The sequence below is a fragment of the Callionymus lyra genome, chromosome 10 (genome assembly GCF_982586985.1).
Source record: "Callionymus lyra chromosome 10, fCalLyr1.hap1.1, whole genome shotgun sequence".
Lineage (NCBI taxonomy): Eukaryota > Metazoa > Chordata > Actinopteri > Syngnathiformes > Callionymidae > Callionymus > Callionymus lyra.
Window position 1 is genome coordinate 10,403,827 of NC_141827.1, and position 22,472 is coordinate 10,426,298.

A 22,472-nucleotide genomic window follows, 5' to 3' on the forward strand; every position below is an offset into this window, starting at 1 on the left:
AAGAAGATCAGTAAAGAGGAAGAAAAGATAAATAAAAAGAATAATAGGAAAAGGGAAAGAGAGGTATGAAAGGAAGAAAAAAGAAGTAGAAGAAAGGAGGAAAGAAAGAGGGATAAAACAGAAAGGAACAAGGTAAGGTAGAAAACCACAAAAGAAAAGAACAAGGAGCCTAAAAAACTGATAAAAAAGGAAAGACAGTGGGGAAAGGAATGAGGGAAACAAGAAAGCAAAGAGGAAATAAAAAAGAAAGGATGAAAGACAGATGGAAAGAAGAACAGAAAAAAGGAAGCAAATGGAAATAAAAAAGAAGGAAAGGAAAAGAGAATGATAGAAGGTATAAAAGAGGGAAAAGAAAGAAGGAAATAATAAAAGATGGGGAAAAGAAAGAAACAAAGGAGGACGGAAAGAGGAAGTAAAAATAAAGGAACCAGGGAAGTAAAAACAAAAAAGGAAAGAACAAGGAGAAGAAAACAATTTGTAAAAAAGGAAAGAAAGTAGGAAAAATTATGCAAGAAAGATGGAAGGGAGGAGCAGAAAACAAAAAGACTAAAGAAAAAGGTTGAAAAGGAGGATAGAAAGGAGGACAGAAGAACAAGAAAGTAACCAGGAAAAATAAAAGGAGAAAAATGGAACGAAATGATGCATGTAAGAAATAAACGGAATGAAGGAATGAAGAAAGAAGTGAAGAAAGAGTTGTCTCTCTGTACCTTTGTGTGGGTGTGTGTGGAAGTGAGGGAGACCAGGCAGCAGCACCGAAGAACAATCCTGCGTCCTGAACTGATCCTGATGTTCTCCCCTCAGTCGCTCCTGCTCCGAGTCACTGACGTCTGAGACCATCTTCCCGTCGTCTGAACACACACACACACACACACACACACACACACACACGTTTAAACATCCACACACAACATGAACACCACTCTTCCACCTCTCACCTTGACACCTGCGAGCCGCCAGGTTTTCCCAGCATTCCTCGGGAGGAAGCGGACCCTCGTCCTCGCTGTCGGACGAGTGTGTGGAGGCGTAGGAGCCGCTCTGGTCGTCCTCCAGAGACAAGTCGCTGTCGGAGTCGCTGTCTCGCTCTGAGGGGGAGACGTGAGTTAGACTCGGAGAGAGAGACCGGTCGGCTGCTCTCAGGATCTCACCGTCCGGGTTCTCCTGGTTCTCGTGGAACAACGACGTGTGATCGTTGAGAGCGACGTGAACCTGACTGTTGCTCAGACCCTCGTCCCTGTGAGGACACACACATGTGCGATCAACACAAGTACACAAACATGATGACACAACCTTCAACACACATGTGCGATCAAGTACACAAACATTATGACACAACCTTCAACACACATGTGTGAGTGACAAACACAAGTAAACACACAAACATGATGACACAACCTTCAACACACGTGTGCGATGAACACAAGAACACAAACATGATGACACAGCCTATAACACACATGTGTGATGAACACAAGTACACAAACATGATGACACAACCTTCAGCACACACGTGTGTGATGAACACAAGTACACAAACATGATGACACAACCTTCAACACACATGTGTGATCAACACAAGTACACAAACATGATGACACAACCTTCAACACACAAGTGTGATGAACACAAGTACACAAACATGATGACACAACCTTCAACACACACGTGTGATCAACACAACTTTCAACACACGTGTGTGATCAACACAAGTACACAAACATGATGACACAACCTTCAACACACACGTGTGGTGAACACGAGTACACAAACATGATGACACAACCTTCAACACACACATGTGATCAACACAACTTTCAACACACGTGTGTGATCAACACAAGTACACAAACATGATGACACAACCTTCAACACACATGTGTGATGACACAACTTTCAACACACATGTGTGATGAACACAAGTACACAAACATGTTGACACAACCTTTAACACACATGTGCGATCAACACAAGTACACAAACATGATGACTCAACCTTCAACACACGTGTGATGAACACAAGTACACAAACATGATGACTCAACCTTCAACACACATGTGATGAACACGAGTACACAAACACATGATGACACAACCTTCAACACACATGTGTGAGTGATGAACACACAAACACACGATGACGTGTGTATGTGTGTGTGTTTATGTGTGCAAGTGTGTTGTGATTTGTGTGTAGTGTGTAGTGTGTTGTGTGTGTGACTCAGTTCTCACCGCAGCATGAAGGGCACGTAGCTCTGCTGGCTCTTGTTGCTCCTCATGGTTCCGTTGAGAGACAGACTGGAGTCGTTGAAGGGAAGATGATACAAACGACCGTCTACGTAGTTGCTGTTGGACTTGAAGCTCTGGAAGAAACACACGTCAACACATCTGAGAGAAGTAGAGGAGGAGGAGGAGGAGGAGGAGGAGGAGGAGGAGGAGGAGTAGGAGGAGGAAGAGGAGGAGATCATAGGAGGAGGAGAAGATCAGAGGAGGAGGAGGAGGAGGAGAAGATCGGAGGAGGAGGAGGAAGAAGAAGAAGAAGAAGAGGAGGAGGAGGAGGAGGAGGAGGAGGAGGAGGAGGAGGAGGAGGAGGTGGAGGAGGAAGAAGAGGAGGAGGAAGAGGAGTAAGAAGAGGAAGAGATCAGAGGAGGAGGAAGAGGAAGAGATCAGAGGAGGAGGAGATCAGAGGAGGAAGAGGAAGAGATCAGAGAAGGAGGATGAAGGAATCGGAGGAGGAGGAGGTCAAAGAAGGTACAGGACGAGATCAGAGAAGGAGGAGGGGGTCAGAGGAGGAGGAGGAGATCAGAGGAGGAGATCAGAGGAGGAGGAGGAGGTCAGAGGAGGAGGAGGAGATCAGAGGAGGAGATCAGAGGAGGAGGAGGAGTAGTAGTAGGAGGAGGAGGAGATCAGAGGAGATCAGAGGAGGAGGAGATCAGGGGAAGAGGAGGAGGTGGAGATCAGGGGAGGAGGAGGAAGAAGAGGAGGAGGAGATCAGAGGAGATCAGAGGAGGAGGAGATCAGGGGAAGAGGAGGAGGAGGAGATCAGGGGAGGAGGAGGAAGAAGAGGAGGAGGAGATCAGAGGAGATCAGAGGAGGAGGAGATCAGGGGAGGAGGACTGACCGAGGCTTTGGACTTGAGCAGGTGTTCAGGTTGTTTGCGGCTGCAGCAGAACTTCATGGCGGTTCGAGCTTCTTTGTTGAAGACGATGCGGCAGAAGAAGATGAGAGGACCCTGAAGAAGACAAGAGAAGAAGATGAACAGACCATGAAGAAGAGAAGAAGATGAACAGACCCTGAAGAAGAGAAGCTTCAGAACATCTTCCACCTCAGACACCAACCCTCTGACTCACCTGCACACAGTTGAAGCCGGCGAACAGGTAATGGAAGATGATGATGTCGCTGTTCACCGACAGCAGCGCCAGGAAGGAAGTGACCAGGACCAGGAAGAGCACGACCCCGGATGTCTTCAGGCCCGAGCTGAGGAGCAGAGGTCAAGAGGTCAAGAGGTCATCACTCACTCTTATAGCTGTGAACACTGTGAGTCTGGAGCTCCTCTCCTAAAGATCCCTGGTTTAATTCCACAAGAGGACACACACACAGACACACATACACAAACGCACACATACACAGAAGAAAATAGAAAACACATTTCACAGTCATACGTACACAAACACACACATGCACAAAACCTATACAGACATGTATAAAGACACACACACACTTTAACAGAAACACACTCGTACACACACACACACACACACTCTTACAGAACTGAGCAAAAGCAGAGACACACATACCCCCCCAAAATTCATGAAAACACACACACTCATGGAAGTAGACACACACATAGGCACAAAAACGTACACATCCACACAAATGCATATATACACACATACACAGACAGAAACAGACACACACGCATTCATACACAAACACACACACAGAGAAGAACACATACTCATGGTCACGCAAACGTACACATCCACATGCAGACATTTACACAGACAGACAGAAACACACACACATAAAGAAGTAAAACGTACACAAACACACAAATGCACAAAAACCCTTACAAGCACACACACAGACACATACAGGTATGCAAAAGCACAGATACACACATAAACTCACAGGCAAACACACACACACAAAAAAATACATGCAAACACACATGTAGAGAAGAACACACACACATAGGCACACAAACGTACACATTCACACACACGCATATATGCTCAGACACACACAGACAGAAACACACACACAAGTTCACAGACACAAGTACACACACAAACATTCACACACACGTACACAGACACACTGAATGTTTCTCTTAAGTGAAGTTGGAAGAAAATAGACACAAAAACAGCAACAACTTGTGTCAACAACACAACTGTGTAACACGAGTGACACAACTCACCTCCGAGGCGTCTTCTTCTCCAGGCTGTGATGTCGGGGCGAGCACGACGCTCTGGACGACAGGATGTAGAGGAAGATGTTCATCTGTGGACACCAGCGACTCGTTAGATAGAACTTGAGGAAGGGGTCTGAGGACTAGGGGTCTGCAGAAGCAGGGGCTTAAGAGGACAGGTCGGGTTTGCGGGGACTCACCGACACCACCATGGCGATGGGTCCAGCGAAGCTCCAGATGAGAGTGTCGTACATGGACAGCCAGCAGAAGTCGGGGTTACCGTAGCCCTCGGGGTCCAGTCCCACTGCCAGACCTTGCGACAAAAAAAGACCAAGAGTTCAGTGCGAGCACGGAGACAGGAAGTGGATCGGGGTAGGACGGGGGGGCCACACCTGTGATGAAGGCGGGGACTCCCCAGCCAATCAGGTAGTAGAACCTCATGGGCCCGTAGTTGATGTCTCGCACTTCGCTGATCATGCGGTAGACGTGCAGGCCCTCCAGGAAGAGCCAGGAGAAGGTGCAGAGGTAGAAGAAGTGCAGCAGGATGGCGATGATGGTGCACACGAACTGCAGCGAAGGACAGGACGTTGGAGAAGATGCAAGAGAGAGGAAGGAGACAAGATATTTACCGGGTTGTCGGCCATGTTGATGCCGAGGATGAAGATGAGCTCGGAGAGGAAGAGCGCGGTCGCGCCGTTGTTCATGATGCTGGTCTTGTTGCTCTGCATGGCTCTCAGACAGAAGAGGAAGATGGAGGTCAGGAAGAGGAAGCCCAGGGTCACGCCCACGGTGCTCCAGGTCAGGACTTTGATGGGCAGGATTTCTCCGTTCTGAGGGAACATCAAAGGTTTATCATGAATGTTTGTTATTAGATGTCAGCTGTTAGAGCTGAGACCAACTTTTATCACACACACACTAGTACACACACACACTCGTACACACACACACAAGTACACACTTGCAAAAATACATGTACGCAGATACATACACTTGTATACACACGTAAACACATAATTAAAGACATACATCATACACAAGTACACACGCACATGTATGAACACAAATGCACACACTCAAGTACAAACATACATACACAAAAATGTACACAAGCATACACACACACGTAAAAGAACAAGGGCATAAACACACACATACATACATGTATGCCCAAACACGTAAACACACACCATAAAAGCACAAACATTTAAATGCAGACACACGTACACACATGTAAAAGCACACACATGTAAAGGCGCACATCCATACGCACACACACAAGCATGTCAACAAACACCATAAAAGTACAAACATTTAAATGTAGACACACACACACGCACATACACACATGTAAAAGCACACACGTAAAGACGCACTCCCATACAAACACACACACAAGCACAAACACGTAAACTCACACACTCACATACACAAACACATACATGTCCACAAACACTTAAAAACACACATACACAAACACATCTATACACCTTTACACACACACACACATACACAAACACATCTTTACACCTTTGCACACACATACATGTACACAAACACGTAAACACATACATACACATCTACACACCAGACACACACACTCACACACACATACATGTACACAAACACGTAAACACAGACATACACATCTACACACACACACACATTTATACACCTGTATACACACATACATGTACACAAACATGTGAACACAGACATACACATCTACACACACACACACACACACACACACACACACACACACACACACACACATACATGCACACAAACACGTAAACACAGACATACACATCTACACACACACACAAATATATCTATAGACCTGTACGCACACACACACACACACACAAACACACAAACACATCTATACACCTGTACACATACACACACACGCACACACATACACACTGACACTATTGTAGTTCCTCTTGTCACCACTAGATGTCTGATACTCTCAGGTGCTCACCTCTCTCCTGGACACGTCCATGATGACGGCGAAGCTGGTCATGTGATAACACTGACAGCTGATGTGTGTGTTGTTCCTGAAAACAACTTCACAGCCTTTGGCCGACCAGCCGCCGTGACCCGCTCTGACAACACAAACAACAGAGGAGGGTTTTTCATTAACACACTTTCGTCCAGTGTGTGTGTGTGAGAGTGTGTGTGTGTGTGTGTGTGTGTGTGTGTGTGTGTGTGTGTGTGTGTGTGTGTGTGTGTGAGTGTGTGTGTGTGTGTGTGTGTGTGTGTGTGTGTGTGTGTGTGTGTGTGTGTGTGTGTGTGTGTGTGTGTGTGCGGACTCACAAGATGGTGTGGTTCCAGAACACACAGATGGGTTTGGAGCGCTCCTCAGTGGACACCAGACGGAACTGTACGGTGATGGGTTTCTCCAGCGTGTGCTGCAGCAGCGCGTCGTTGTCGTGGACCGTGATGCTGACCACAGGCGTGTTGATGACCGGACGCTTGGGCACGCTAGCAGAGGCCAACAAATAGTATTTATATTAAAATATATATTCAATGAAGCATTTACAAGTGGCAACAAATGTGTAAATAAAGTAGTTACGATAAAACATCTTTAGGTTTGATATTATCTAAATATGTAGCAAGTTTTTTAACCACTTAATTGATTTTTAACATCTATTTAATTGTGGAATATATAGTTTTATACTCCAGTCACAGGTTAAAACAAAAGTGAAAGAGAATTTAAATCCTAATGTGATAGGAAGGTAAAGCTAGCTCTGTGTTTGTTTATTAGCGGATGCTAACAGGCGCTGGTTTCTTGTAGTAGGGCTTTTATTACCTAACATTAGATGGAGGGATGACAAAAACAGTTCATATTTCATGTTTCAATTCAATTTATTTAAATCCCTTTTCCTATGACTTAAAACCAACATAGGAAATACATTTGTTTAATAGTGTAATGAGGTGAATAGAAAACCAGTTGTGGCAAACCAGTGCTAGCTAGCATCAGCTAATAAACAGACTTTAGCTAAAACCATGTGGTTTTTATACATATTTTTTTTATAGATTACATTTTTATTTTGTAGTAACTCTAAATATAACTTTCTTTATGACTACTTTACCTATTATTTATTACTACTTCACCCATTTTTTTCTTTTTATCAATGCTTTATAGCCTAGCATGAATAGCATCAGCTAATTTGGTTTATTTTTGTTGATTTTTCTTTTTCTTGTGTTGTTTTTGGCTTCATCTACAGTCACGTTATATAATCTGACCTCTGAGGAAGTTTAAATTTAAAAGATATAGACCATTCTCACTTTATAAAGAGGCTTTTATTCTGAAAGGAAGTCCAGAACTCACCGGAGGCTTCTCTTGTCGGGGTCGTAGTTCTCGGGCAGCAGCGCCGCCAGACTGTGGAAGATGATGACGCTGGCGACGGCGTCCGGCTGGCCGTCGTCGTCCGGGTGACGTCGCTTCCTGTTGGCCGCCGAGTGGTTCTTCGGGGAGGGCCCCGGGAAGACGTCCAGCTGCCTGTGGCCCTTGGTGTCCACGTGCGGCTGGAAGACGGAGTCGGGCAGAGTGACGGCCGTCTCCTGGTCCAGAGGGCGTGGACCTCGTAGGGACTGGTACCGCGGCAGTTTGGCTCCGGCGAAGTTCATCTTCTTCAGCCGGTCGACGGAGATGACTGATGGACAAAAGTACAAATTTAACGAACAGATAAAGTGTTTTTTAAATATCATTTACATTTACAATCTGGCTCATGTAGGTGTGAGAAAATATCATTTTCATTCATTTTTTATCATAGTTTCATACTTTTATGGTTGATACTTAAATGAAATAAAATCTTTAAAAACATTATTTAAAATTAAAAGGCACATATTCAGTAGGTTTGTTCATTTTTGTGTTGCCATTAAACCTGCCTTTTAGGTCATATTTTATTGTTTATCATATTTCATTTATTGATAACATTTCAATTAAGTGTGTATTTAAGAATTTGGTCATTATTGTTTTTCAAATTAAACATCCACTAGAAGGCAGCGTTCAATACGTCTTCCGCAGCTAAAACAACAATGAAATCGTTGCAAGATGACAAGCAATGACTGGGGACGAGAGGATACAGTTGCTTTTAAAGCTGATGTTTAAACATATTTTGGTTTGAAAACAATAAAAGCAGTGATGACTTCATCAAGAGTCATGTGGTCTGTTAATTCTGCAACACAGAGCCAAGTACTAGATAATACTACCAATATATCATTGCTCCTACAGTATCACAGTATATCGTAATATATCGTATCTTCGTCCCTGTATCGTGATAAGTATTGTGTCGCCAGATTTTTATACACACTCTTCTAGCGAGGGACGAACAAGACGATACAAACGTTGAAACGTATAATAAACTCACCGATGTGAGGCGTCACGATGGTAAAGGGACTCAAATAGGTTTTCCTCATGTTCTGAGCGAGGGTGCTGGCGTATTCCTCGTAGCGGCGCAGAAGCGACGCCGTGCCGCCCTCAGTGTTCTGGATCAATTCCCAGTGAGGCTGATTATCCGGAGCCAGGATGGCGCTGCCCACGCGCACCAGGTTCTGTTCCAGACACAGCGTTATTGTTAGAACGGCTTTAAAGTTTTTGACGAGTCGAGACGTTTGGACGCGTCACCACCTCCGTGAAGTGGACGTCCTGCGTGGCCGTGAGGTTGAAGCCCTGCTGGCTGTTCTCGTGGAGCAGCAGGCCCTGGGTCAGTCGGTACGCTATCTTCACGTCGCTGCCGAAGTACTTGTCCGTGTGCACGGTGGCGTTGGCCAGCATGGCGGCCGTGTGCTGGACTTGAGCGGAGTCCAGGAGAGATGAGTTATGGAAGAGCTTCTCTGACTGTAACAAACAACATAATCAAGATTTTATTATTGAAGAAGTAACTTGTTAAAACTTTTATTGTATTTTATTTCTAATTAACGGGGTCGAGTCCAGATACTCTGTATTATGGCATTGGTTCTGACAACAACAAAAAATGTCCATGTTTGATTTTATTTAAATTTTGCTTATGAAAATCTATGTTAATCTATCTTTCTCCCCAAAATTATTATTATATATTGTTAGTCATTTCATGAATATCTATGGAATCAGATCGCGTCAACACAATATTGAACGGTTGACTTTAACATTTAAAATGTAGAAACTTTTTTCAGCATTGGATCATTTTTTTTAAATTATTGAATTCATTAAATACTATATTGAAAGGCAGAATTGTTTTTTAGTCGATCATTGAATAATGAAAGGTTAAATCTATATTTTAGTAGTTAATTAAAAATGTTTTTAATATTTAAAAAAATATATATTTTTTAACTTATAATTTGATAACCACATTTTAATAAATAAAAAATAAAATACTAAATTAAATACTTTTCATCTATAACTATTTAAATTCAATATAAGAAAGTTAGTATAATAGACAACATTGAATGTTAATGACAACATGTTTATATAAAATTTAAAAGACTATACATTTTAGGAATATTATCTTATATTATTATTTTAGAATTATAATTTAAAACTGTGTGTAACAATACAGTCATTTAAAAAATATCAAAATAAAATAGAATTCAAAGCTTAAAGAAACTAAATTAAAAAATAAATGTTAAATTCAACCATTTAACGTCACTGATTTACTTCCAAATAAACTCTGTATGTAAGCCAAGAGATATTACTTATTAAGGTAAGGTAAGGTAAGGTAAAACTTTATTGATCCCTCAGGAGGTTATTATTATAGTAACCTGTTTTCATTAGTTTTAAGAAAGGAAGAAAAAAATGGAGAAATGCATGAATTAAACATGATGCTTATAGTATTTTCTTTGTAAAAAAAAAATCTCGTACGAGAGACTTGAGTTTGCTGAAGGTGACCGAGGTGCAGTTGAAGAGGTTGGGGGGCAGCCAGCCCTTGTGCTCGTCACAGTGTCTGACGGCTGTACCTGAGGAGCAGCCAGAGAGACACAGTAGGTCAACGTCCCGTCTGTCATGATGCTATGGAAATGTGAAGCGCTGCTGACTTACCCAGAGTCCCCTTGGGACACGGAACCGCCGCCGGGAGACCGAACTTGGTTCTGGGCCACCAGATCCGGGCCTCGATGGCCTGAGGGCAGCTGTCATAGATGACTGAGAATGAGAGGAGACAGATTGGAGGTGATGAGGAGGAGGAGGAGAGAAAGCACTCGATTTCACCCAAAGAATTTCCTCACCTTCACACCCGTTGGCGGAGACCTCGGCGAAGGGGTTGTCGCAGCGGTCGCACTGGCGCCCGATGACCCCGGGTTTACACTGACACTGACCGCTGTCTCGCTCGCACGCTCTGGAGAAGGAACCCACGGGGTAGCAGTCGCACAGCAGGCAGGTGTCGGTGCCGACCGGACGGTAATGATTGTCCTGAGAGACATGATGCACATTATGACCTGATGCAAAAAGCTTTGCCGCCCAGCCAACAGACGTCGATGACTTTTGACATAGCAACAGGCGCACAATGTGAATCGAGCATTGTAGCGACCAATCGGCGGTCACTTAATACAGCAGCGTGTAGAAAGGCATCATGGGAGTTTCACTGTTTTCTAATATGGCGAGGGACGACTGTACACCTCAACTCACCTTACAGCGACACTCCCCGCTGGTTTTGTTACAGTCCAGGTCGAAGCCCCGGTCGGTCGGACAGTTGCAGGGTCCACAGGTCTTGTGGCCCCAACGGCCCCGGGGACAGGGAAGGTCTGTCCTGCAGGGATTGAAGTTGATTAGTTTTCCTGCCCTTAGGCAACAAAAGAGGATTAAACAGTTTTGTATCTGGCTCCCCCCACAGCGAGCAGAGTGTAACTGCAGCGGCATTTTAAAGCTGAAAGTCATGATAGAAATGAATGCAACCACCATCCCCATCCACCTACTGGGAAGCAGTTTAATGGTCATGTTAAGACTGGTCCGGGCAAAGTAAAAAAAACAATATTTAACTCAAATAATAAAACAAATAACTAGAAAAAATGGTAAAGTAAGCGTTACTGCATACTTTTTCTCGCAGTAGTGGCCGAAGTAGTTCCTGGGACAGTCGCAGGAGTAACCCCGGGAGGAGCTGGGCTTCCTGGTGCAGGAGGACTCGTGCTCGCAGGGATTCAGCGAACAAGCGTCGGTGCAGTTGTTGCCATAGTAACCTGTGAACACACGAGGCAGTCGTTGTAATTGAGAAGGTCAAGACTGGAAGATCACATATTTTATTCTGGGAAATAATTAATCAGGGAGGAAGTTGTCGTCGTATTTCTGCACGTTTTACTTAATAATACTATCAAACTAGCAACACATCTTATACTTGAACCTATATTCCTGTGAAGTAATTTAGTGACTTAAAAACTGGAATGTAAGTAAGTAAGTAAATAAGTATTTTTTATTTGTATAGCGCTTTTCCAGACCAGGGTCACAAAGCGCTTAAACAATCAAAACAATATTCAATAAAGTATATACTTTAAAGATCAAGATAAAACTGATAACACAACAGGAGTTCCAGAAACTCAAGGAAAAGCCTGAACAAATAGAAACGTCTTAAGATGTTTCTTAAATGTGCGACAGTTTGAGTCAAAACTTTACGTCTGCAGGTTGTTGCTAATTGAGCTAAAGGAGATATTAACTGCATTATCTCGCTAGCTTGGTACGACTTAAGTTAAACTTATCTGTGTCAACATGCATTTTAAAAAGTCTGATATTATTAAATACTAAGGAAATATAATATAATATCATTTGACCGTGGTAATAATGAGAGTTCTTTTTTAAATGAAACTTACTGAGGAAAGAATCTTTGTGGAATCTGTTATTTATGCTCCACAAATATTATTTATTTTAGTTTTTATTAATCACTGATAAAGCTCAGATGTTGAGCCAAACTTGTCAATGTTTATCCCTTGACTGACCGTTGAGGCAGGTGCAGGAGAAACTGTCCCAGTTGTCGTTGCAGTGGCTGTTCCCCGGACAAGGACTGGACCTGCACGGGTCCGGAACACTACAGCCTTGCTCCACATTCTGCTTCCGGGCCTGAGAGAGACTCAGAGCGCCGCCGACCCGGAGACCCTGCAGCAGATATATATTACCACAGTTACTACACAAATAATAATGTACTAAGAGTAAGCGTGTGATCCCAGGTTCTGACCTGGATGCAGCCTCGAAAACCGTGCTGAACTTTCCCGTCGGGCTTCGCCGATCCACCGACGCTCACCGTCTTCAGCTTGGATTCCTTCAGCGTCCCGTCCACTTCCATACTGGCCTGATGGTCAGAGTTTTGTCTTCAGAAACGGTCGACCACAGTACACTGACCGGAGACGCGTCGTCGACAGCTCACCATGTAGAGTCCGTGTTCCAGAGACAGAACGGCCCTGTGGTGGTTCGCCGGTCCCCCTAAACTGCTGATGTCCAGCTGCAGATGATGCCACTCGCCGTCGTTGACCAGAACCTCCTCCACGCGAGACAGAGTAGAGTCTTCTCCTCGATGAAGACCCATCAACACGCTCCCCCCGCGCAGCTGCACAAGGAAAGCAATGTCGACATTTGATTAATTTTTCGTCTCATTTACACTTTTCACACTGAAGCTGAAACCTGTGCTTGCATTTGAGTTATCAGAAGGCACGAGACACACAAACGAGGAACTGAATGCGAAACTGTTTCTCTAAAAACCAGGCTGTAATTTACAAAATATGAATTAAAATTAAAATTAAAATGATTTAATTAAAAAAGTTGAATAAATCCATATTTTAATAAGGTAAGCGCGGTCGCCTCATAGCAAGAAGGTTGCTGGTTCCATTCCTTTCTGTGTGGAGTTTGTATGTTCTCCCTGTGTTGCGTGGGTTTACTCCGGGCACTCCGGTTTCCTCCCACGGTCCAAAAACATACAGAGGTTAACTGAGAACTTTGGGAAATTGTCCATAGGTATCTATGTGTGTGTGAACGATTGTCTGTCTTTATGTGTGCCCTGTGACAGACTGGCGTCCTGTCCAGGGTGTCCCATGCCTCTCGCCCTATGACCCTGGGATAGGCTCCAGTCTCCCCGCGACCCCGACCCCGGGATAAAGGGGTTGTCAATAAATGAATGAAAGGATAAACGAAAACGATCTGCTCAATTTTTTTTTGTCTTTTCTCCTTCCGGAATGATCCGTAACATAACTGCTGAACCTCTCACTGCCAGCAGGTGGCGCATCCAACTGTAGTCGTCATTTAAACTTGCAGAATATTTAAAAATCATTCTTCTTTTAATATAAACATAATGATGTTAAAATGAGGAAAGAAAAGAAAGCTGATATTTCTGAGTGTTGCAGCATTTTCCTTGATGCGTTCTAAAAGCGAGGCAAGTGAATGAAAAACAAGAATTATCACGAATAAACAAGAATGGTCACGAATAAACAAGAATGGTCACCTGCAGCGTGAGGTTGTGCAGCAGCTCCGAGGAGATGTGCATCAAGGTGGCGCTGGACTGACGTGTCCGGAACATCAGCTCCACGTGCCAGGGGACGGTGGCCGTCGCCACGTTGTTCCACTGCAACAGACTGTTGCCAAGGAAACGCTGCGGGTTGGCCATAACTACGGCGAGAACACAAGAGGGAAAAGATGTTTAGAGAAGAGTGTAGAACTTGTGATGACTTTGACCGGTCGAACGAGATAAGATGTGTGTGATAAGCATCAGCGGGTAAGGGGTGACCTCTGCTTCCACCTGACGGCACATTCATGACTGCGGTGTGAAAAGACTCATTAGAAACAAGAACACGATAATGAGAGTTCTGCCGGGATCACACGTTGACGCCAGAGGAACTCGAACACACAACCTTCCATTAATGATTGCATCAGATCGAAGTGCTGAACCAAATCACCGAAATACATTTATGAAAAACTGTAACAAATAGTTGCTACACAAATGCACATTAATGTTTTAATAATAACTAGGGTATTAGGCCTGAATCCTGCAATAAGTTGTGTATCACAATACGATATTTTGTGCTAATGTAGTAACAAGGATATACTTCTAGCATTGTCGAGTACTTGACTCTGGTGTTGCAGAATTTACAGACCACATGACTCTTTGACGAAGTCGTAACTGCTTTCATTTGTTTTGAAACCAAAATATGTCCAAACATCAGCTTTTAAAAGCTGCTGGAGTCACTGTATCCTCTCGTCCTCAGTCATCGCTGGGATGTAGCGGGATTTCAATGAGCTGCGGAGGACGCAATGACTGCTGCCATCTAAGGGCAGAAGGTTTAATAGCAATAGAAAAATTAACAAACACTGTGTATATTTGCTTGTTAATTGCAAATTTAAAAAAATATATATATATATATATATATTTATATATATATTAATTTAAATATATTAACCATAAAAAACAAACTATGACCAAAATAATCAATACAGTACTGTTGAATATCGATACAGTAACGTTAAAAATGAAACATATTGTTACATATAAGAGAAATGGAGTTGGGGTTCCTCTTAAAAGGAGTCTGTGGAATGCCCTGGAAGTGAAAATAGTGTCAGATAAACTGATAAGTCTGAAACTTGAAATTGAGTGCTATCTGAATTAGAGGAGAAGGAAACATTCTGGACTGAGTTAGATCAAGTGATTCAGATAGTGAGTAGAAGGATGGACCAAAGATGAAGTTGGTTCATGTGAGAGAGGGGGATACAGAGAACAGGGTTAGATGGAGGAGGTTGATTCGCTGTGGTGACCCCTGAAGGGAGCAGCCGGAAGGAAAAGAAGATATTTGGTGTACTGACATTTTCTCAACCCCTACTGGTGTAATGACTGCTGCCATCTAGCAGCCAGAGGTTTAATTGCGACACAAAAATCATCAAACTCCTAAATGATTATTGTAAATAAATAAAAAATCGAATCATTTTAAACACACCATAAAATAACTATGATAAAAATAAAAAAAATATTTAAAAGCAGAAAATAAATATAGATACAGTAAAGTGGGGTAAACAATTGCGATATTTAAGTGTGTTGATATTTTCTTACAGGCCTAATAATAGCAACATGTAACATGTTTTTGTATTTTTGTTTTCCTCTCCCGGCTCATCTCGCTCCCTCTTGTCGACTCACGTTGCTGTAAACCATAAATCAGCATCGAAAGCAGCTGCGAAATATAAGGTGGAACACAACCGGACACCGGAGAACCGAGGAGCAGAAACCTCACACCTCCTCTCCAGACAAAGATACAACTTCTCTCCAGTAACTCCAGGATTTTCTTCAAGAAGCACCCACTGAAGACTCACCTCTCTCGCAGGTTTGACCCCCGAACCCCAGCGGACACTCGCAGCTGAAGGACCCCCACAGGTTGACGCAGGTTCCCCCGTTCATGCACGGGCTGTTGTTGCAGAAGTGTCTCTTGGCCGAGCATCCTGGGAGAGAAGAAGACTTGAGAGGCTGATCGACGACAGGAAGACTCTCTTCGAGGAGATGATCCTGCGGCGCGGCGGCGACGCTTCTCACCTGCCAGAGTGCCGTTGTTGGCGATGAAGCCGGCCATGTCCACGCGCTGGTTGTCGACGCGCAGGTTCTTCATGCAGCCTACGAACTGGTGGTTGCGGACGGGGAAGTCTTCGGGGAGTTTGGGGACCCCTCCGAGGAGCAGCGGTCCAGTCAGGTCCAGGGATCTGTGCAGAACAAACATAGTACTCAGAATTACACATTAAAATAAATGATATTTGGATCATAAACCCTTCAGTTGGTTTTTCAACAGTCAAATATAATTTATTTCAATTTAACTTTGGCATAACAACTTGTATACATGATTTATGTTATTATAATTGATTTTATATATATATATATATTTTTGTTTAATTCATTATATTTTATGATGTACCACTTTCTGATTCTGATACCTATATCTGAAGTATATAAACATATATACATATAAATATATAATACTTGCTCTAAAACTAACTTAAGCTAACTTAGTACTACTAAAAGTTTTACTACTAATCCTACTACTAATTTTACTAATTATACTTATACTGCTAAATTAACTAGGTATTACTACTTCTACTATTAATTCTACTACTTCTACTTCTACTACTAATTCTACAACTACTTCTACTACTAATTCTTCTAATTCTTTCTACTCCTATTATTATTCTACTTCTAATCTACTATTGATTCTTATACTACTTCTACTACTACTTTTAATTCTACTAATAACTCAACTACTTTTACTACTAATTGTACTACTTCTACTACTACTAATTGAACTACTTCTTCTACTTCCACTACTATTCTATTACCACTACATCTACTAGTACTACTTCTACTACATATTCTACTGCTTCTACTCCCACTACTACTACTTATTCTACTTCTAATACAAATTCTACTTTTTTCTTCTTCTTCTTCCTTTTCCTCTTTTTCTTCTTCTCAACCTTTTTGACCTTATTTCAATGTTTTCACATCAGTCTTTCTACTTTATGCCATCATTTCAACGGTTTCCCCACAGGCACGTCAGTTTACAGATTCATCAGATTCAGCGTTCACACTGCATTTTCTTCTCGAAATGCAAATTTTCTGGTTTAATATTTGGATTCCAACATCACAAAACGTATTCGTCTTAGTTCAGACGGGTCGGAGCAGTTTGAATAGGGAGACCCCGGGCGTTCATCTCCCCCGCTACGTCGTCTAGCTCCTCCTGGGGGAACCCAGGACATTGACACTATGCCCAGTACCCCTCAAAAATGGTCTCCTTTCAATGTGGAAGATCATCAGTTATTCTTCTTTACACCATATCTCTAAAGTAAAATCCAGATGCCTCCAGAGAAAACTGATTCCTTTCACTTGTACCTACAATCTAGTGGTGTATATTGACCGGTATATATACATAAAATACATACCAAAAAAATTAAATAACCGAAGGTATTTTGAAGCATCGTTATTGGATTAATTAGTTTTCAGTAACAACCGATAAAAAATGATGTTTTATTGTCTAATTTCAGACTCATTTTAATGTTTAATTAGGATTAAATTGACACTTTAAACTGTATCTCACTGTATCTAACTTCATCATTGGACGTGTTTTAGTCAAAGTCTCACATCTCTCAGCACAAGGTCAACACGAAAGATGAAAACATTTCATGTTTCAGGCACAAAAGAAACCCAGAAAAACAGCAGAGAGCTCTCGGAGCTTCAGCTGCTTTTAGAGCCTTCAGTCACTTTTCCTTTTAAGAGGTCAAGTCCCTCACGGGCACCGACTGTCCAGGAACCTGACAGGACCTCGGCAGAATCTATTTATCATTTCTGTCTTTGTAACGACGTATACATCTTCCAAATGAAAGTCCCCTTACTTCTTGGATCCCGTCTGGCTCCCCTGAGCCGAGCAGGTGTAGTTCCCCAGGACGTGGCCGAACCTCAGCGACACGGACTTGTCGCAGTTGTCCACCGTCACCACCACCACCTTCTGGTCCGACGGCCCCTGTGGGAGCCCGGCCTGGTTCAGGATCGGCTGTTCATAAGAGAGACACAAAGACAACCGTTAAAGATGCATCACAGTTCAGCGGCAAAGTGTGGTCGCCCTGGCCGCACCCAGGGGTGTCCCTCGCCTCTTCCCCCGAGTAGCTGGGACGAGAAAACCGTAAGTAGAAGATTAAACTAAACAATGGTTCAGAGACGATTGAGGAGTCGCTGTCTGAAGTTACGTAACAGAGGAAAGATTTTTCAAAGCAGGAGACACTTGGATGTGTCAGACAAACGTCTGCTGCTGCAACGCTTCTATTTCTGAAGACAAGTTTATAAATAGCAGCAGGAAATATACGCTGGAGTGAAAATATGTTTCTCTTCTGCTGCTTTCAGAGGATTATCTCTTGCACACCAGCTGAACAGATTAGAGAGTTTCAGCTAAAAGTGTCTTCGTACAGTAGCAGCAACATTTTAACTTTAACTCTTAAAATGATCGAGTCAAAGGGATCAATACTTGTTGGTCAACTACATTAGAAGACTCCCATGATGCACCAGGTCGTTTGGTTACTTATTAATTCATACCACAACAGCTTGGAAGTAGACTCGTGCGCGGGACGCGTCCACAAAAGACGGTCTTCATTGTCCGGCGGAATCAATACGAGGGAGCGACAAAAGGAGGGAGGAGTCCGGACGGAGGAGGGGAGAGTGATGACGACCGTCAATAAAGGTCACGACCTTCTCTCTAACTGGGCAGTTGCTCCGGGGTCACGACGGGCTCGCGTTAACCCGGGGGGTACAGGTTCAAGCTGCTCGTGGAACGGTGGACCCTCAGTTGAGTTCTCAGCTGCCCGGGCGAGATCAAGGAGGATAAACTTGTTAATTCGAGATCAGTTGTCGGCCAGTTAACCCACGATGATCCTCCTTGATGACCACAAATCCTCGGGGTTTAAAATACTCATTTCTGTTTGAAATTTAACTCAGACAAGTACATGTACTAATTAGATCACTGGAGGTTTATTTTAGGACTTCCAAGCTGCATCTTTTTTTAAACTTTTACTTTATTTCTCAGCTAGAAACTGCTGACTAAGCCTTGTTGTATTTTCACCTAATCTACAGATAAAGGTAAGAGCAGAAACGCTTTTAAACGGCTTTCAAATTAAGAGCATTTAATCAGCTGCGTCTTCCTTGTAATCCTTTATTATCACGCTCATACTATATTATGTTTAAATCCACGTTTGCTAACCCTTTTTTAAATTATTTATCAGTCCATTCATTTTTTCTATATCCATTGATGGTTTAAAAAAGCCAGGTCTCAGATCATTTAATATGGGAGGTTAAAGATTTAAAATACATAACTTTAAATAAATTGATAATTTAACATAATATTTCACCTATGATTCTTATATAAATGTCAAAGATGACAGGTTTAGGATTCTATAAATCAATATTAATCAACAATTGAATACTGCCATAGATCTAGATGATGTAGACTAACATCACACAAAATATCACAACAACTAATATTGACTTTTTAAGAAATTATAATTATAATTGTATTGCTTTTTATTTTCTAACCATCTTCATATGACATTGTCAAAGATGACAGGTTTATCCAATAACTGGCATGGAAGTGTGGACAATCTTCAATCAATCAATCTTATAAAATTGTAGAAACCGTCTTTAAAAAACTCACCCAAGACCATGCGCGTGTGTGTGTGTGTGTGTGTGTGTGTGTGTGTGTGTGTGTGTGTGTGTGTGTGTGTGTGTGTGTGTGTGTGTGTGTGTGTGTGTGTGTGTGTGTGTACCAGTAGCCAATTGAATAAGCTTGTCTTTTGGGTTGAAATACTTGTAAATCCGACACTAAAGGAGTCGGTTCCTCACCAACCATGAACCTCACCGCACATCAATGACTGATGGAAGCTCCGAGTTATTATTCATTGTTATGACCTCACTTAGAAACTCTAACCCCTTAACCACAAGACTTACTTTATCCGTGATTTACACATGCAGTTGTTTAACATCATAAATCAAGTGAGCAAGAAGTTCTACTCAGTGTCTCTTTGATGACGAGAAGTTTTAATGAAAGTATTAATAAAGTGCTTAAATACGCTAAGAAAAAAAAATCATACATGTCTTCTTCTTGTATAACTTCCTGAATGACAGCACAAGGTGAACTCCTCAGGAGCTGCCGCTATGTTTCCCTAATTTCCTCTCCTGTGAAAAGTGTTGAAAAGCTGGGACGCTCTCTCTCCGACCTCTGCTGTCATCAGTCACTGTTGACTCTCCAATAATGAGCGACTGTCAGGACGTCTCTCTTCGCCACAGAGTCGCGTCCTGTCAAGGGCTGATCGGAAGGTACATATTTGCTCGGCGGCCCATTAAACCCTGCTCTCGGCCGTCACTACAGGGGGATTCTGGGAAGATGAGTTTCGCTCACAAAAGGGGGGCGGACGGGGAGCGGGACTCGAGCGAGCCGTACAAATATGGGATCTGAAGATTGACTGGGAAAAACCATAGCAACAAGAGTGCTCGGCCCTGAAGCGCAGCGTCTCCGCTCAAAGCCCGAGTCAATACTTCTCTCCGCTTTTCTTTACCCTCCTTTCGCTCCTCTGCTTTTCTGTCTGAGTGGGATGCGGGGCGAGGGAGAGGGGCACCTTCCCCGGGGCCGCATCATTCACCGCTCATGGTCCCAAAGGAAGCCGAGACCAGCACAAAGGCGGCGGTCATTGCCATTCTCCACAGTCCCCCGCCACACTGAAAGCCACATTTTAATCTTAAATGCCCCCTCCCCGGCCGGCCTCACCCTTCCCCACCCCCTGCGGACACCTATGGCGGTGGGAGGAGTCCGTACCTAAAGGACTCATGAGGAGAGGGAATAGTTCTTGAGAGGTTTTAGATCCATATTAAAACCTTCTGTTTGGTACTGACCTTTTTTTTCAGTGTTGTATTGTGGCTACAATTTTTCTTAGAATACCTATTATTAATAATAAGGGGTTTTTTTTAAGGAAAATGACACCATAATAAAAAAGGAAACACGAAAATGTTTACATTATTTTTCAGTCCGACTACTATGGCATGAGGTACTGGTACTAGGTCCATGAAACTGCCTTCTTCAGATTTCTGATGACACCATGTATAACCACGGGTGATAAACTCAATCACACATGGAGCCAAAAACCTTTTTACAGTTTCACAGCCAGAGTTAAATGTGTTTATTTCAAACTATAACAAGAAGTATTAGTTTGATTCAGCTCAGTTAATCTTAATTATCTTTGCTTATCTTAATTGTATTTGCTTTTAAATGGTCATATTGGTTATTATTAGGGGTTTATTGATACAAGATACTGAGACAATCATACAATATTTTGTGATACTGTAGTAACAAGGATATATTTGTAGTATTGTCCAGTACTTGACTCTGGTGTTGCAGAATTTACAGACCACATGACTCTTGACGACGTCGCCTTCATTTGTTTTCAAACCAAAATATGTCCAAACTTCGGCTTTTACTGTTTCCTCTCGTCCTCAGTCATCGCAAGAATCTCACAGGATTTCCTTCTTCCTTAAGCCCTAGTGGAATAACGACTGCTGCCATCTAGCAGCCGAAAGATGAATTGCAAAAAAAACGTTTAATTGTAAGTAAGAAAGATATTTTTTTTATTAAACACTTTACTGAAATATAAAACATATAAGAACTATAAATAAATATTAAATTAACAAAAAATATAGTGCTGTTGATTTACGATCGGTATCGTTTAACTATCCTTAAACTGTTAAGTTAAAAACGCTGACAGTCGTTCCTCAAAAAGCTCAAGAGAATTCAGTGCATCATGAAACATCAAAATGTTAAGTTTAATTACTTTAATTTGGATTGAATAACCAGATTTAGCTTTTTAATCTAATTAATGAGACTCGGAGAGTTTCTTTGATCGAGGGCCAACTGGTTCTCGTCCAAAAAAACATGACGAAAATTCCAAATGCTCATCAGTTCTGCTCCTCAACTCTGACAAGTTCACGTCATGATAGTCGCCGGACAGAAGATGCACGTGGTGAAGGGGGCGTCGCCTGGAAACATCTTTATGATGCAAAACGACTTCCTCGCTCGACTCCAAACGTTACTTCCAGTGTTCTGGTCGGGCTGGGAAAGTGCTGCCTCGCCAGCCCCAGACATTCCTTCGCTGATTGAGTTGTTGTGATGTTTAAGGGGAGGAAAGCAGCTGAGCCGACTCCTCCAGCCGTCACTCCTCCAACACACTGGCGCTCCTCCAGAACGATCTGGAGTCTGACCGAGCAGATGCACCGAAGTCAAGATCGCCCGTCAGAGAACTGTCTGCTGACGCCCACACACCACACTTAGCTAACTTCGTCTTCATCTCTGAGAGCACATGCCAGCTGTCACTCATCATCCGAGCTCGTTCTCTGGAGCCAACTTCAAATATTATATATTTATATATATATATATATATATTTATATCTATCCAAAATTAAACAAGCCTTATGTGGTACAGCCAGCATCCAAAAGCCTACAACGCACACGATACGTTTCACAATATGTTTCAAGATACGTTTCAGGATACGTTTCAGGATACGTTTCAGGATACGTTTCAGGATACGTTTCACGATACGTTTCAGGATACGTTTCAGGA

General features: G+C 42.7%; 1 protein-coding gene across 1 annotated transcript in view; it reads right to left on the reverse strand.

The window, feature by feature from the left end:
- celsr2 (cadherin, EGF LAG seven-pass G-type receptor 2) overlaps nt 1–22,472 on the reverse strand; it is a 66,198-nt gene that overhangs the window by 1,754 nt on the left and 41,972 nt on the right. Inside the window, exons 6-32 of the mRNA XM_087800079.1 lie at nt 17,715–17,872; nt 15,874–16,037; nt 15,657–15,782; nt 13,804–13,967; nt 12,736–12,915; nt 12,547–12,660; nt 12,311–12,467; nt 11,419–11,560; nt 11,013–11,133; nt 10,613–10,796; nt 10,428–10,529; nt 10,251–10,345; nt 9,042–9,251; nt 8,782–8,965; nt 7,740–8,064; nt 6,722–6,889; nt 6,387–6,510; nt 5,032–5,232; nt 4,795–4,969; nt 4,603–4,715; nt 4,412–4,494; nt 3,342–3,468; nt 3,113–3,223; nt 2,224–2,354; nt 1,146–1,231; nt 936–1,082; nt 708–848 (exon numbers count right to left, since the gene is read on the reverse strand). Of these exons, the coding sequence (XP_087656205.1) occupies nt 708–848; nt 936–1,082; nt 1,146–1,231; nt 2,224–2,354; nt 3,113–3,223; nt 3,342–3,468; nt 4,412–4,494; nt 4,603–4,715; nt 4,795–4,969; nt 5,032–5,232; nt 6,387–6,510; nt 6,722–6,889; nt 7,740–8,064; nt 8,782–8,965; nt 9,042–9,251; nt 10,251–10,345; nt 10,428–10,529; nt 10,613–10,796; nt 11,013–11,133; nt 11,419–11,560; nt 12,311–12,467; nt 12,547–12,660; nt 12,736–12,915; nt 13,804–13,967; nt 15,657–15,782; nt 15,874–16,037; nt 17,715–17,872 (4,033 nt within the window). The remainder of the gene's footprint in view (nt 1–707; nt 849–935; nt 1,083–1,145; nt 1,232–2,223; nt 2,355–3,112; nt 3,224–3,341; nt 3,469–4,411; nt 4,495–4,602; nt 4,716–4,794; nt 4,970–5,031; nt 5,233–6,386; nt 6,511–6,721; nt 6,890–7,739; nt 8,065–8,781; nt 8,966–9,041; nt 9,252–10,250; nt 10,346–10,427; nt 10,530–10,612; nt 10,797–11,012; nt 11,134–11,418; nt 11,561–12,310; nt 12,468–12,546; nt 12,661–12,735; nt 12,916–13,803; nt 13,968–15,656; nt 15,783–15,873; nt 16,038–17,714; nt 17,873–22,472) is intronic.